General features: G+C 40.1%; 2 protein-coding genes across 2 annotated transcripts; one reads left to right on the top strand and one right to left on the bottom strand.

Moving 5' to 3' along the window:
• Nucleotides 1-3,820: 3,820 nt before the first annotated feature.
• Nucleotides 3,821-10,285, bottom strand: dhrs13b.2 (dehydrogenase/reductase (SDR family) member 13b.2). The gene is made up of 8 exons (XM_053507449.1): nucleotides 10,157-10,285; nucleotides 8,916-9,101; nucleotides 8,535-8,792; nucleotides 8,109-8,438; nucleotides 7,682-8,011; nucleotides 7,407-7,499; nucleotides 5,235-5,257; nucleotides 3,821-4,743 (listed from the first exon to the last, which is right to left on the bottom strand). The coding sequence occupies exons 1-8, from the start codon at nucleotides 10,200-10,202 to the stop codon at nucleotides 4,735-4,737; spliced, it is 1,275 nt and encodes a 424-aa protein (XP_053363424.1). The 5' UTR covers nucleotides 10,203-10,285; the 3' UTR covers nucleotides 3,821-4,734.
• A 177-nt stretch (nucleotides 10,286-10,462) lies between these two features.
• gemin4 (gem (nuclear organelle) associated protein 4) lies at nucleotides 10,463-15,939 on the top strand. Its single transcript, XM_053507448.1, has 2 exons — nucleotides 10,463-10,593; nucleotides 12,680-15,939. The coding sequence occupies exons 1-2, from the start codon at nucleotides 10,581-10,583 to the stop codon at nucleotides 15,874-15,876; spliced, it is 3,210 nt and encodes a 1,069-aa protein (XP_053363423.1). The 5' UTR covers nucleotides 10,463-10,580; the 3' UTR covers nucleotides 15,877-15,939.
• Nucleotides 15,940-17,502: the final 1,563 nt, after the last annotated feature.

Here is a 17,502-nt window from a genome sequence, read left to right as displayed (position 1 = left end):
AACCCGTTCAAATCTCCACTGGAGGGATGGGATCTGCAGAGGGAGATGAATGAGAGTTGCGATAAGGGGGGGATTTATTTTAACTTTTCCTACTTTGCAACCTAATCTTCAACCAGAGCAATAACAGCTGAGTGTAAGATTGCTGCACTTAAATTACACTGCACGGTAATATGGACCCCTGTGGCAGAATGAGCAATCGACCGATGCTTTGGCGTCAGCCTGCTCTGCATCTCACTTCACGAATTCACCTTTCGTTTCCCTCTGCATCTGGAATTTGGATACGTTTAAGAGAAAATAAAAAAGCTGAACCGTTGTTTTTGGCAGGCTTGTTTTTGGCGGTGTAATGTGTTCGCACGAATATTGAACTCTTTCATTTGCAGCTGCTTTTTTTCTTTATGCATGAGTATGCATGCAAGTTTTTTAATTTTTTGATATGTTACTTCTATGTCTTGCATCTGTGCTAAATTTGTAAAAAAAAAAAAAAAAAGAATACATAGTGTACAATATGTTTATTTATCCAAACTGAACTGTTACACTCATGATTAAAGAACTTGAAACCAATTAATGACTCATTTGTCTCTTTATACATGGGTTGTGGAGGATCTGTTTTTTCATACTGTACATTGTTTTTTTTAGCACTGTTTATTCTAGTCAGGGTCAGCACGTTTGGATTAGTGGTTAGCATGGTCGCCTTACAGCTCCAGGATCTGGGTTTGGGTCTGAGTGCATGGAGTTTGCATGCTCTCCCTGTGCTTGGTGGGTTTTCTCCAACAGTCCAAAAGCATATACTGTAGGCTAACTGTCTTTCCCAAATTGCCCGTAGTGTGAGTGTGTGCCCTGTGATGGATTGACAACCCGTCCAGTTTGTACCCCACTTCGTTCCCTAAGTCTCCTTGGATAAACTCCACGACCTCGTATACAGGATAAAACAGTACAGAACATGAGTGAGTGAGTGAGTGAGTATGCTGATCAGGGTCATGGCAGATCCAAAGCCTATTTTAGGAAGGCTTGCATTAAGTGGAAATACTGGTAGGAATATTGGATGTGATGCTGATCAGTAACCTGAGCTCAGAACCCAACTGAGGAGCTGTAAGGGTCAACATGTTCCTACTGTACTTGAATACTAAACAAACTGATCAAATATGAGAATACAAGTATAATAGCAACAATTTATGTATTTATAATAATGGATCCTTCATTCTATTTTTGAGCAATAAACTATCTATAGATATAATTTCACGCACTGATATTGCTTACCGTCATAAAAATCATATTTCACATATTCATGTGAACTTCAGGTTTAATGTGTTAATATAATACACGGTCCATGAGAACATCCTGGTTCCTTGCCCCTATTTATACATTTTATTGCCAGAGGAGCTTACTGGGTTTAGCCCTAATGGCACTTCTTCTCTGTGCCCCTCTTAAGTGGAACATTAATAAAACTCCGGCCAGAGGTCTGGCTGCCTTTCTCCATATTTAGTAGTACAAGTTATCCCACAAGAGTTCCTCAAAGATACTGAGAAGAGACACTGTGTATCCATGAGCTATTTCACAGGCCAAAAACAACCTTCCCATGGTAACAGCTGATCTCTGCGATGGCTGACCACAATAACAGAGTGAAAGGACACTGAGGAGATTGGGGGGTGGATTGTAAGTGTGTGTTTATGAGAGTCGCATGAAAAAACATGGATGGATTACACAAAGAAATACGCCTAGTGGTTTTTCCATGTCTAGGACATTATGAGTAAATAAGTTGAGCTAGCGAGCACATGGACTCTGCTTTCACGGCAATTCCCAAACACGAGATGGGATGGATGTCATTCTAGACCCAAGCAGTTAAAAACATTGGAACAGGATGACTGCAACGAGTAAACACAGACGGACAGTCACGTACACACACACATACACACAAACACAGATACATGCACATGATGAGTTGTGGGGCAATTAGGTCTAAACCAGTGCATATGTTTATGGGATAAAAAAAAGTGGTGATTATTTTAATGTCTGGCTAACTAGAGATGGTGAAAAGTCTTTCAACAGAGCATTAGATCATCTGGTGAAGGCAAAGAAAACATAATTATTGTGCGCACACAGCCGCAATCCCAACGATTTGTCTTCGGATCCAACCAGCATCTCTGATCTCTCCCCCATAATAAAATGTGATCTAATACCTTAAGCATACGCTCATTTCCACAGTCAATATCCAATCCTAAATTTCCTGCTGGGTCCAAGAAAAGCCTTAGCTGGCCATTACAAAACACTAATTCAGTCATTAGTGATTTTCCCAGAACTTACAGCCCTGTCAGTGGGCTTACAGGTGCATGGGCTGGCAAAGTGCCCTAGACTGCCCGGCTTTGGAAACAAAACAAGCTCTCCCTGGCCACACGTTGACTTTTATTACAGACTCCCTCCTGCTCTCAGTGTGAGCCAGGCCTGTTTGTTTTTCCTCCCCATCTGTAATTAAGTCAAAGTCACATGCTCTTGAGAAAGTGATGAACCGAAAACTACAGACGCTTCGGTGCAGCCGGCTTCAGGGGCCCGCTAACATCACTCAAGGGGGGGTCGATTCAAACAGGATCTTAACTCCAAACAAAACAGTCCATTATGAAGTAGGTCTAAAATGTCAATTGACTAAATGGAAACTGATGGACGCAAGGGCAAGATGAGAGTCTCACTGATGTAATGCAAACTTTTTCATTTTTCCATCCTTAAGCTGTACTTGAGACGTTCCCAGATGAGCCGTTACCACTTCAGCCATTTCAGCGCTGCGGTGTGTGGCCAAATGCTGACCCACTGCTGTTCTGAGTGCTGACACCCCAACTCCCCCCACCCCAACCCCCCCCAACCACCAAGGCATGTTTGTTTCCAGAGATCCTTTTGCCTGAGCCGTTCATCTGCAGGTCACTGTACATTTCTATTCCACACTCAACTTGTTATTCAGTGTCAACAACAAATGGTGGAATGTAAGAATAAGAATCCAGTTTAAACTGGAGAAGAAGTATGATTCAGTATTAACAGAAAATACCACATCATAAACCAATGACTCAGTGACGGTAAAAGTCTGATATCTCGGTGAAGAGATAGCAGACGTGTCGGAGTAGAGAAATGTTTTAAAGTAACAGCTGTCATTCCTAACCGAAGTGTTTATAGTGTGGTAGCTAACAGGGCATTGGGGGGGGCGGGGGGGTGGTGTTGTAGTTGGGTGGTGGTGGTAGGGGGTTATATGACTATTTCATTTAGCCAAGCATATGCCATGATATCTCAGAGCTCACCACTGGAGTCATGTTTCAGCCAAAATGATGAAACAGCAGCACCGTTTCCCAATAAGCCCATGCACCATAGCCGACCTTACCTAAAGCACTGAAGTTTAACAATGTGAAAATGGCCAATTCGTAGTATTGGTGCTGAAAACTGTCTCACCTAGATGAAAAAGTGAATTTTCTGATAGGATCATATAACATCATCAAATTTTTCATAATACTTAATGCTTCTTATCTGCCAGTCCATGCTTTGTTTTTTTGTAAATATGCATACACATTTAAATTTTTCTAAAAAAACACTTTTGCTAAATGCAATTTCATGCCTTTTTGTGTAGTGTTTCTAACTTCTTTAAATTAAAATCTTTTTATGATATTAATTGTCATTAAGATGAAACTTGGCTAATTTAGATTTAACATGAAAAGACATAAACCTGAAAAAGTGTATTATTCCAAAATGCTAAATTGTTAAGATATTACTACATGGATTTTACATGGTTACGGACACTACAATTTTCTTTTTTTTTTTTGAATGGTTAATTTTGCTTACACCAAAAAGAAGCTTACACCAATTTCAGTATCAATACTCATAAAGAAATAAGAATAGTTTCCATTTTAAATGATAATTGTTTAAAGTGAGACGATGAAACGCTGAAAAACGTCTCTTTTAAACGGCTGAAGTTAGCAACTTGAAATTTTAAGAGATGCAAGATTTACTTCCATGTGGCATAAACTTCAGAAGTAGCTTCACACAGTAGCACACAAATTTTCTGTATAATATGTATAACATAAAAAAAAAAAATCAGCAAAAATACTATGTTTTGGCTGAAAATGTCACTTACACAGCAATATGCAATTTATAATATTCTGATTTTATCTTCTATCTTACAAGTCTGTAATTTTAAGATATTGAGCCTCAACAAGGTCAAAGCTTTATATATAACTATTCAACATCAAATGAACTCAGTGTAGATAATACCTTGTTTTTTTTTTTGTTTTTTTTTACAATTTTTTTATTCTTTATTTTTCTTTACAAATAATGACCCCTGGAGAAAACAACAGACATTCCAACAGCTAAATCATTTAAATATCTTAAATTAAACTGACTTTGCAGTATTGTCAGTGATTCCCATCACAAACAAACAAACACTAATTATTCTCTGTAAATTATTAGTATTTTATGATTCGACACTATGTGCATTTTTTACTACTAAAAAAAACCTCACATCATGTTGGCAGCCGTCTTGCAATTAGGTTGAGAAAGATTTGTTATTTCTCACACATGGATCCGTAAGTACCCTCATAAACCATGAGATCAGACACTGGCGCTCACAACAACAACCTCTTCAGCTGGAAAATCTTTTTTTTTCCAGTGATGCAGCAGGTACAGCAGGGGAGGTGGGAGGAGACAGAGGGATGTGGTGTTGCCCGTCTCCATGGAGTGGTGCTATAATTCCGCTGGCATGGGCCTTCAGAACCTCTGCACACAGTGTAAACCCACAGTGTAAACAGGCACATGGCAAACATATGCATTCACACAAACACAGTAATGTTGTTTTACTATGTGTGTCCTGGTCTAGAAAAGTCTTCATTATTATTATTTTTTTTTATTATTATTTGCGCCAGTTTATGAGATATGAGTAAATAATTTGTAATTTCATGGCATTGAGTACAAGTGTGCATGGACAAAGCTGTCATTTTTGACCACTAAGCAAATGTCCCTGCATGTATTCTCATACAAATGATCACCCTTACACTCTATTCTCTATACAATCTATTAATGTAGATTATTAATTCTTGGACTATACCTCAAAATAAATATAAGCCTAACCAGAATAACGTGAAGGAAATGCATCCATAAGGAAAAAATACACTGTTTTAAAGAGAGAAATAAGGAAAAAAAGGAGCTGTCTCCAGGCAAACCAACCAAAGACATAAAAAGTTTTAAGTTTTGAGAATGTTTCCCCTCACCTTGCTTGCTGCTTGTTTTCTTGCTGTAATAGAGAAAAAAATATTATTAATAAAACAATGTTTTATCAACGTTTCATACGATTACACTAACACAAACACTTCTGATTCCAATCAAATAGTAAAATCTCTTTATTTCCTATTTATAAAACCTTTTAGACATTTAAAGTATACAACTGTATTCAAAATTTAAAAAATACTCTATAATAGGGTTTGTCAAATCCATCATATTTTTGTAGTCATAAACCGCTTTAATCGATCCCCATTAGTACTGATTTATTTCACACAATATTAAAACATTAAAGCACCTTAAGCAGTGAGCGATGTATTGGATTAACATGCTCAAGGTGCTATCCAGGTCTCTATGATGTTTCTGTTTTCTTGTAGACTCTCCATGGAATCCATTTTTGTTTATGCATTAGGTATAGTATGACGTTATATATTAGGAGTGCTGTGCAATGATTGTTTAGTGGTAGGTTTCTCGCCTCTTGTGCAAAAGACCCGGGTTCAATTCCCACCCAATGTCTAAATCACAGCAAATGGATGCAGTGCCGTTCCCAAGGTTGGATGAAACGAGAGGGTTGCGTCAGGAAGGGCATCCGACCTAAACCTGTGCCAAGTTGGATGGTCCGCGGTGGCGACCCCTCGACGGGAACAGCTGACCACCAATGTACTGTATATCCAATCAGGGTTCCTCTGATCAGAGTTTTTGGGGCTGATCTTCATGACAAAACATATGACTAGCTTCACAAGTTCTTTACAAGAGCTAGTCGGCTCTCACAAATGCTTATTTAAAATGCATCTGTCCTAATTATAGCATTATAACGTGAAGCACATGGAACAAGCCTGTGTCATGGAATAACCAATTGAAACTCTGCACAGAATGGTTTTAAACAAACACACACACATCAGTCACTTTGCATTCGGCGAGCCAATCATGGCTACTCATGGCATTTCTTTATAAATATCAGAACTTCCTCTTATCATCCAGACTGAATAGTGGCTCACTGTCACCCCTTATGCACGCGGCCGTAAGGTAAACCTGGGATGCTAGAGCTAGGAACTGCTCTTTATTATTTTATTGTTTTTTTTGTGACAATTTCATTTTAGCCGTTTTACACTCTGTAAGGCTTGAGTGTAAGACTTGAGTAAGGCTTGAGGTTATTGAGTGCTTCTGCTATACTGTAGGTGGTTAAGTGAGGGTCGACCTTAACTTTTCATACTCAAATTATTCACGCTGCGTTGTTCTTAACCGGCTAATAAGGATTGTAGTGGTAAAGATCTTTTATATGTATTCTTTCATAGGTATTTGGGTAATATTCCAAGACCTGTTGATGTGGCTGTCAATTCATAGATTTTGCATCATCACAATAATATCGGTGAGGGCCAACCGATAAATAAAGTGAATTAAGTGGATTCTATTTACTGTGTCTGTTTATTAGCGTCTGATGACTACTGAATGTTATCACTGACTTCAAACGGAAAAAGTTTAGCAATAACCAACAGTCCTCATATAAGAATAAGTACAGTACTGTATCTGTGCACACTGTAACTGGAAAAAAAAATGTGATGAGGGCAGCGAGGTCTCCTGAGGTTTAAGATGAGAGTGGCCCCTAGTGGCCACTAAAACACTTGTAATTTGAATTTTTTTGGACAGTTATTTGGTTCTTTTCTGCTTTTATTATTGTCTGACACCATGAGAACAGTTTGCTGGTCTATCATTTGATTATTTAAATTTTTTTCACATCAAAATAAAAGATTTTTTCATTTCCTTCTACATCTCCAGATGAATACCTGATTTTGGAATCTTTGCTCCTTTAATAGTCAGAGGAGCCAATTTTCCTTGTATTTCCTGGCTTCAGTTTTTCCTCATTCCAGTGCACCTGTGGCTTTTAATTCAGATACTTGATGCACTCTTTGCACTACATTTTTACCATTGAGCATATTATTTAAGTCTGTATGAAGAATTTTCATTGGTGCCCAATAGGTTTTTCCTCTATTATTAAAACTATCATTACATTCTTTTAAATATTATATATAGCCATAATATCTTTGCTAATGATGGAATATTATTTGTACTACTATACCAAAATTAGATCATTAACTTTAAAGCCATACTTCTACATATTAATATATCAAAAAATTTACATAAATTCCCCCCCAAAAAAAACTTACCAGCAATAAACTGGGGCAGTAGCCATTTGAGGATTACCAGCATGGCGATTATGAATCCAAACGCTAAGATGTACCACAACGTTGAGTCTTGCTCTAAACAGTGAGAAAAAAGAGAAATTTTGGAGAAGATATAAAGACTGTCGAGGCAAATGTGAATTTTAAAGATCTCACGCCATCTAGTGGCAGAAATATGTGACTTAAGGGGTTTTCCAAGAATCAATGATTTGCATCATACTCAATAAATGCAGTGAAATAACCGGCGGGTGCATTTCCACCTGTAACGATGAGCGTGAAGCTCTTGCGGATTGGTGTGCGCAGAGACTGATGTTGCACCCGGCATGTGTACTTGTAATTGGAATCTTCCAGTCCGGGCTGGAGCAGAAAGAACGCCGAGAGCGAGTATGTGCCATCCTGATGGTGGCGGTGGCTGGAGTACAGGACGTTCTTCATGACCTCGGGCGCCAGGCTTGAACCCACTTTCTCTCTCAGCCACTCGATGGTCACATCCAGTGGGTAGTAGCCCTGAGTGTCACACACCACTTTCTGGTCCTGACCCAAGGTTAAGGACAAGGTTGAGCCCACGTTCATGGTTACACGTGGTTGTTCTGTTGGCACATATTGGACAGAACAGGTAGCAAACATGATTAAACACTTGGTTTAGTTATTAAGACACTTAAAATGGGACATGTTTGATTGTCCCACCTTGAATGTGGAGGATGACGTCACTGTTGGAGTGAAGTGGCGGGATAAAAACAGAGCACGTGTATGTGCCCTCGTTTGTCAGCTTAGTGAGCGGTAGTTTCAGAGAGGCATCTCCTGCTGAAAGGGATTTCACAGACACGCCACGGCCTTCACTTTTGCCCGTGCGACTCGAGTAGCTGAAAAGTTTAGTGCGCTCGCCATGCCGCTGGAACATCCACTCCACTGTCGCACTCGCCTGCTTGTGGTCCACAGCGAACTGACAATGCAGGATTTGCTCCTTCATGAGACCCACCTGAATTACAGGGGTGCGCGTCAGGACAACCATCGTAGCTGTTGAAACAAAGAACATCTAAGGTCTAATAATTGCAGGAGAACACTCTGCTAAAACCTATGGTTTAGATTGACGGCGTACTTGTGATTGATTACCTGAGGTGGTCAGAAGCTCTCTGTCGCCAATTTCAATCCTCTCCTGGTAGCCTTCCTTTGCAGGTGTGTGTCTGAGGAAGGTCGTTTGGCGAAAGTGACCCTCATTATGCCGGATGGTACATGTGAACCAGACATCATGCTCATGTGCACCCAAACCAGGCCAGCGCATTACAATGCCTTTAGTGTCGTATCTCTGGATCTCACATTCCAGTGAGTCCTCGCGACCTTCTAAATAACGCCTTAGATCCACCTTTGATGCTGCGTAAAATGGATATGAATACACTTTCAGACTTAACATACTGTACCATACAGGATATTTCTATACTGTATCTTTGTCCCACTAAGATGGTTCTAAATGCAGTCTGCTGATCATATACTCACTTGTGACGAGGAAGGTGATAGCATCGGAGTTTAGAGGACTGTCTCCTGCATTTCCAAATTGCAGTCCTGCACTTCGAGGGTGAAATTTGACCTCTTTATGCCCCTCGTCATTTATTCGGACCGTCTCATCCTGAAATTGACACGGCAGCCACTGGACATCGTGAACCGACTGAGGTCTACATACACCTGCTCAAAAACATAATGTCACTGTAGGTTCAAGCTACAGATCACCTTAAGGTTTATTTAAGGTTAGTGTAAGTAAAAGCAATGCAAAACATGATCATAAAAAGTCTAACAGCAAGACAACGATGCTTATGGTAGAAATACCTAAACCTAGCAGTAATACTGTATGTTTACTTAAAAATAATGAATATAGCATGAAAAAAAATTGCAACACAAATCAATGTGGGGTTTAAAATCATGAGAGAACCAAAGTACCCAGAGGAAACCCACCAACCCCACCCTAACCCAATCCAACTCAAGGTGGGACTCGAACCCCGACCCTGGAGGTGCGAGGTGACAGTGCCAACCAATACTTTCACCATTCTGCCTTGACATATTCTCATCGTCTATACTGCTTTATCCTATATTCAGGATCGCGGGGGGGCCTGGAGCCCAAAAGGCTAAAGGCACGGTACACCCTGGACGGGTGCCAGTCCAGGGCACACATGCTCATATGCTACAGGCAATTTGGGAACGCCAATTAGCTTCATCTGCATGTCTTTTGTGGAAGGAAACCAGAGTACCCGGAGGAAACCCACCGAGCACGTGAAGAACATGCAAACTCCATACAGACAGACTCCGAGGCGGGAATCGAACCCACACCCTTGAGATGCAAGGCGACAATGCTAACCACTACGCCACGGTGCCGCAACTTTGACAAATTCTATCATTCTTTAATAGAACGTTACAAATATATTTCTCCAAATGTTCATTATGTTGGATTTACGCTATTAGTACAACGCAGTGTTATTGTCCTGAGTAAATGATAAGTGAATAAGATCTCAACAAGCTGTTCTGTAAAAGGAGTGTCAAATAAATTAACATTGCATTTAAATGATTATATTTAACATTTCCATAGCATACAGATTGTCTTAAATAATTAAAAAGTAACTACAGAACTCTGACTAATGGCTTACAGAAGGAAGGCTTGGGATTAGTATTTCCTGGTTAGGTATGGTGTAGTGTTTCATATTAAATATTAAAAGAAGTGTTAAATAACAGGTGTTAAAGCAGCTCACCTGAAAACAATAAAGCCAGGAATAGTCCACCCAAAGCAGGAGTCATGATAAACCTAATTTAAGAGGAACTTTGCAGTCTGAGCACCAACCACCCGCCATGCAAACACACCACTTTCACTTTCATTTCAGAATAACTACAAGTATCGTCTGCTCCTAAAACAGGACACATGCGCAGCACACTTCTCCCGTCCTTCCCCACCAGACCGCACGGGGGCGCTGCGTACACACAGCCATGCGAACTAGGTCCTGTAGGTTCCTCTTCTGTCGCACTCGTTGATGCGGAAGTATGTAGAAAAGTCTGTGCTTTTGAACGCTTTGGTCCGCATGACAGCGCTGTAGCGGTTTAGCTGTGTCTGGATCATCTACAGCGAATAAACACATGGACCTTTTGGCCTGATTATTTTATTAAGTTCCAAGCTAAGCAATGATGCAGCAAGGTAATAGTGTTCGTTGATATTTACAGCGCATGCGCGTTCTCATTCAGCTTTCATTCAAAAGCTGATGTACAGCATTTTCATTAAAAGCTAAAGGTTCTTCCAGCATCGTCATTTTTGTTAGGTGTACTTAGAGGTACTGTACACAGTTAGTCCTATTTTAGTCTAATAATGATTTAACTTATGAGTTAAAAGGGGTTTGTATAAATGGTTAAAAGGTTAAAGCTAAAAAAATAAGCTGATCAGCTTTAATGTAATCAGTGATATTATTATTATTATTATTATTATTATTGTTGTTGTTGTTTCAGGTTAAAGCCCATGTACATGTCTCTCTGCAAAAAAGATCAACCTGTAAATTTTTAAAACTAAAATAAAATGTGTAATTTCACAAAAAAAAAAAAAGTTTGGTGTGACAACATTAAAATGTATTGGTTTCTACTGGATTGGTGGCAAAATATTAGGAAATTCAATCTATTGATGCTTTCTATGTTTGTTTATTGTACAGGTGTTTATTCACGTTGAGCTAGTAGCTGATTTCAAGGCAGATTATTAAGTCCGGCACATAACTGTTCATCACTTTTACTCAAAATTTTGATTCCATCTATGGTGCAGGTTAAATTTCAGACAGATATCCAAGTACTGCAAAAGTTCCAGTAAATTCTGTCCAGCCAGTTTTGTGTGATGCCGTGACGATCTGGCCGGGCAGACAGACAGGAAATTTTCTGAGACTGGTTTCGGATCCTCCAATGTATGAAAAGATATCACTGAAAGAGCAAGTTCTGGCCAATGTACAGACAAAACACTTTAAAAAATTATTATTTTTATGAACTGGTTGCATAACAGATGCATATATGCATGTGACTAAGATACATACAGCCATATATACACCAATTAGCAATTACTCACTCACTCATCTTCTATACCGTTTTATCCTGTATTCAGGGTCACAGGGGGCCTGGAGCCTATCCCAGGAGACTTTGGGCACGAGGCAGGGTACACCCTGGACAGGGTGCCAATCCATCACAGGGCACACACACATACACGCTCATTTACACACAATGGGCAATTTGAGAACACCAATTAGCCTAATCTACATGTCTTTGGACTGTGGGAGGAAACCGGTGTACCAGGAGGAAACCCGCCAAGCACGGGGAGAACATGCAAACGACATGCACACAGAGACGGGAATTAAACCTGGATCCTGGAGGTGCAAGGCGACAGTGCTAACCACTACACCACCTGACTAGCCATTAGTGATGGTGAAATTATGGCTTATTTAGACCCAGAGTCTTCCCAAACAATAGTTTCAACAACAGCTTAATTTCATAAGGCTTTGTGTAAGGGCTCATTGTACTGACCTCTGGTGGTCAAATTTTGTGTAGCAAATAGAATCACAAGCAGTACAGTTAATTATGGACATGCATCTGCAAGTAATGTTGCATTGATTCATTGTCTGTGTAGTTGTTTGAAAAACAACTTTTCAAAAGAAATGTGTATGCACATAATGATAATGTTTTAAATCAAATACATTATCATATATTAACACTGTGTAAAACAGTTTTTTTTCTTACAAGTGATCCCACAGAAGACTCATCATGTATTCATGTTTGTAATTTAAAAAAAAGAAGAAAGGAAATTCTTTTTTTTCTATTTGTGATTATCCTTTAGATATTCTTTTCTGTTCTAGTTCTTCACTTATTTTTGCAGTGATATTTTTTTATGTGCGTCATGTGTATTTCACGTATTTCTTATCGGATAGAATGAATAAAATCAATATCGTGATGCTGGTTAAACAAATATATTTTTAAATCTAATATTAGCAGTAACATGCACAGTCTTTTAATCTCTGTGATTTTCCTATTGTTTTATAAATTTGTTTAATGAAATGGTTTACTTTTTCTGCTGATGCCACTGAACCTGTGTCACTAAAGTACCTAAAACCTAAAATTCCACAATATATTAAGACGACAAACTAATAATTAATGTGGCTTGCTTTGCAATTGTGAAGCATGAGATGACTGTAACATGCAGTTTAAATTTGTAATAGTGGAATCCATTTAAACAGCTGCCTTGTTTGCTTTGCTTTTAGAGTCCTGGCTGAACTGTGAGAAGACTGCCGTCTTGCAGGGTGGATTTTTGCTGGCAAATCAGCTATGCCAGCCAGAGTCTCTGTCCACTTTAAGAAAAGAGGACTGGAAGCACATTGGACGCCCTGTCGTCCAGGCCGTCGCTGAAGTATGTGGACAGATGTGTGTAAACAACCACGAAAGTCTCCTCTGGAAAAAGAGAATTCTGTGTATTCTATGGAGCAAAATTTTGGAGAATGAGAACGGGGAGGATCTCGATAGCAGATGGAGGGAAAATCCATTATTTGCCTTACAGAATAGCCTCCCAGATATTAATCATACAGTAATGTTTGAACTGATCAAATCTATGGGCTTCTTCAGCATCTATGTTGAGCTGCTCCAGTGCTTTGAATCGGTCCAACAGTGCACAGAGCTGGAGAGATTGGTGAAACATGTCACGAGGAATAGCACAGATGATGACGATGTGAAATTCTTGCTGGAGGTGTGGTGGGAACTCTTGAAAGGAAAGAAAGAAACAGTGGACAACCTAGATCAGATCTTTACTGCCCAATGTGTCCGTATCCCAGAGACTATCCCTGACTGCTCATCACACGCTTCGAAACGATTTAAACCAGACCCAGATTTGGACATGTCCACCACATGCATAATGTCCATCCTATTCCAAGCACTCAAGGATATCAAGGATACTATACTGTCATCTGAGATATGTTATTTTGCTCTCTCCAACTGCCTAGATATGCTGTACACGTTCTATCTTTTGGACCACGCAACAGACCTTCCAGCTGAAACCAAACTCCAAAAAATCGCTCGCTCGGTCAGTCTGGAAAAGAGAAATAATTTTTTGGAAGGTGTCGATCTTCTTCAGGCCATAAATGAGTCTCAAAGAGATCTTGCCGCTACACTCACTCCTGCGCAGAGCAAGCCATGTGGAATCACACTCATCCAAGCTATAGATACAGTACTGGAAGTAATACAAGTATGGAAAAACAGACAGTTATTGAACATGCCCGCTAATGACCCAAGTTCCTTAGCAATCCGTCTCAAGGATAGTCTGGCCAGAGTTATTAAGTCTTTGGAGCTCCAGTTTGGGAATCAGGGTGAAAATGAACAGACGGTAAATATTTTGAAAAGTAATTTGGAAGATTTGCTCGCATCCTGGTCTCTTAATGTGCCTGAAAGTCCATGGAATGAAATAGCAACAGTCGCCATAACAATCATTGACGGTAATCTGAAGGGTTTTGAGGACCTTCCTAAACTTTTCGCCTCCAGACTGAGCCAGACTTTGAGCGATACAGAGTGGCTAAGCTGCCTTGAAAGAAACAAAGGTGTATTTGTGAAAAAAGACCTTGTCATGGCCTTGGTCTCTTCTCTCATATCCAAATGCCAAAGCGATGCTGATATAAAACACTGCAAAAAGCTTAAGGATATTGTTGTGGAAATATTTTCCCAGCTGCCTTTACCAGACAAGAATGCAATTCTTTCAGAAATTCTTATCTTATCAAAGAAAGGTTTGTACGGCTGCCTTCCGAGCTCTGTTACAGTAGACTTTGATCAGGAGCTCAATCTGGCTTTTAATTGCATCATTCAAGGTGATGCGAAAAGCAGCTTGAGCTCAGCCATTAATGCTGTGGCTCGCATGGCCTTCCTGAACCCTGAGGCCACGGTGCACAGGTGCTGTCACATGGCTGTGGTAAACCTCGGCGCTCATACTTTTCTCTCTCAGATACTCCGGCAGCTCCCTGGACTTATGAGCACATCAAGGGACCCGAGTGGAACAAGAAACAAAGAGTCAAACCTATTATGCAGATGTCTGAAAGAAACCATGTGGAACAAACTTGCTTCACCTCAAGAGGAAGACCAGTTTCTCTGTTTCCTGTCAGCATTAATGGAGTCCAAAATGACTGACCAAAGCGGAGCAGAACTAAGCTTCCTCCTACCAGAGGACATCGTGCATGCTTTTGTCTTGCCTTTCCTCTCTTACTCATGCCCTCAACCCTGTAGACTTGAAGTGTGCCTGCGACTTTTGCAGTCAGCTTTGGCCCGTACACCCTCAGGCGATGACACACATTGGATCATGAATTGCTCTCCATTTGCTCTCCTATACTGTCTTGCTCAGCTTTTGAATAATTGCAGTAAGTGTTGGGAGCAAGAATCAGAGAGTGATACTAGTTTATCTCTTGAATCCAAAGAACTTTTAGTTTCTACTCTGACCATAATTGGCAAGGCAGTCGGCAGGGAAGTGGCTCTAGCTCCGAATACTTACTCCAGAGCAATTTCTTGGCTTTATGCAAAAATGGAAGAACTTGACTGGACTGTCCGCATTCATCTAAAAGAAGTGTGGGGAGAACATTTTAAGTATGAGGTTCCAACCTCTCTCATGGCTGTAGCTGAGCTTTCTGAGCAGGAATGGTCTGAATTGGTGTTGCCTCACTATGGTCAAGGCACTGGCCTGTTGGCCTGGGTTGAATGTTGTTGTCTCACAGATCACATTCAGGAAATAATGTTGGACTCCTTGTCTCTAAACTTGCTCAATCCAGAGGAAATGAACATGTTTAGTAAAGGCCTGTTGGTGGCAGTGTCACAGGTTCTCCCCTGGTGTACAGTGCACGAATGGCAGCGACTACTGAAAGTGTTGCATGAGCTTCTCCAGTCAGATAAGCTTCATGTGCCATATTCTCTGGAATACGTGGAGTTCCTCCCATTACTGGACCTTCGGTCTTTTGCTCATGAATTGCAGGTGTCCGTGTTCCTGTTACGTATGTTCCAGCTTCTCTGCGGCTCGAGCTGTGCAGGATGGCTTCCTCCTCAAGGCTGGGCACATGTAGGCCAGCTGTGTGCTATTGCCCTGAGGGGCATCATAGACTCTGTAAAAAGCAAAATGCCACTCCAGGCCACCACCACCACAATCTCCCCTAAAAGCACTGGTATTGGAAATCTTGGTCAGGAGGTTCTGTTTGTGCTGACTCAGCTTTTCTGCCACGTTCTCCACATGCAGGTGATGATGCCCGGACAACCAGAGACTTTGTTTCTATGTGCACTGGACATTCTGTCCCACTATGAAGCGGTAATGTCCGCATACCCCAAGAGCAGCACTTCCCTACAAATGGCCAATACACGCCACTTCTTTACCACCATTACAGACAATGTGCAGTGCACAGACATGAGAGCTGTCCTGCATCAGAAGATTGCTCAGCTATGAGTATGTGTTATTGATTTACAAATAAATCATTTACCCCCAAAATAAACTGCTATTACCACCGCATTTACTTCGCTCTCGTTAATTGACTTGGTACATAAGAAGGAAAAAGAAACTTGAAACATTTCAGCTAAATCACGAAAAGTGGAACATCGGTTACATTTCTTAACTATAAATGTATAATTTTTTTATTTAATCAAAATTTCTCTTTTAATTTCTCATTGTCTATGGAGCAGATGTTGAAAAACACCTAGAGGTCTTTAGAGGTGGCAGGTCTCTAATATAAAAAATAAAGTTAAATAAAACATCATATGCATTCATTTTAAAATCTTTACCAAGGAAATAACTTCTGGATGGTGAAAAATTTAACCTTGTCCCAGATGAAAGACCTGTATCTGAAACAAAGCAATACACCACACGTTATATTGCATGCATATAGAATAATAAAAAAAAATCAAATTGATTTCCATTTCTTAAACTAAATTCATGGCCTTTATTGTTTTTTTTTTATAGAAACAATGTCTTCTACCCTGATTTGCTTTGCAGATATTCACCAAGAAAATAACCCTTATCCAGTGATGATGGAAATGAGGCATGTTCCTGTCCATGCCATCTATTTAAGTGAATTTGGTTTGTTAAAATGCTAACCCAGCAAGAGCAATAATAAGGACATGAGTAGCAATAGGTGGCTAAGCAAAATATGTACAGTAATAATGTCTAAATAAAAGCAAGCTTTAATTGTACATGTACACTGTTAATTCTGTTGAGCATGGAGACCAGTTGAAACACAAGGCAGGGTACACTCTGGGCAGGGTGCCAATCCATTGCAGGGCAAAATCACACACATTTCGGGAGTTTTGGAAACGCAAATTAGCCTAATCTGCATGTCTTTGGACTGTGGGAAGAAACCCACTAAGCACAAAGACCTAACGCAGGAATCAAACCCTCGATCCTGGAGGTGTGTGGCCACAGGACTGATTACTACAACATTTTAAATCATAATGTATCAGTTACATGTTTTAGCAGAGGTTGCTTGAAGCTGAATTGAATGTGTATAATTTCAACGCACATAAGGCACTACTTTTCTGTTTCTAACTTTTCAGTGCAGGCAGTTGATTTAGCTTCCACAGCAATATTTACATAATCACAAGTGATTCAGTTTTGGCAGCACCTTCAGGGTCAAAGGTTTGATTCCCGCCTTGGGTGTGTGTGTGTAGAGTTTGCATGTTCTTCCTGTGCTTGGTGGGTTTCCTCAGGAGTAATTCCATCTCAAATCAACCAATGAAAGAGAAATTTTCCACCAGCACCAAAAAAAAGATGATGCAATCACCAAGTTCCTTAAGTGCGAGGTCACTCATGGAGTTGGTAGGAGATAATTCAACTTTCTGATCAGTATGAACCTGAATGGTTCAGTTACAGGATACTGTTTGACAGTGATACATGTATCTTACATGTACCCCCATAAAATGACACATTTACTGGTAGATAAGGCCTATTGTGTAGATCCATGTACATTCTCTGTATATAAAATGTGTATCAAATCGTAAAACATTTGCAAAACCTGGACAATTAATTTTTGATGATTTCTATAAAACAGGGCATAACACACCCCTGGTTTTTATTTATTTT

This window comes from Clarias gariepinus, chromosome 11, assembly GCF_024256425.1.
Source record: "Clarias gariepinus isolate MV-2021 ecotype Netherlands chromosome 11, CGAR_prim_01v2, whole genome shotgun sequence".
Taxonomy (NCBI): Eukaryota; Metazoa; Chordata; class Actinopteri; order Siluriformes; family Clariidae; genus Clarias; species Clarias gariepinus.
Note: the sequence above shows the minus strand (reverse complement) of the source record. Positions and strands in the feature narration are given on the sequence as shown.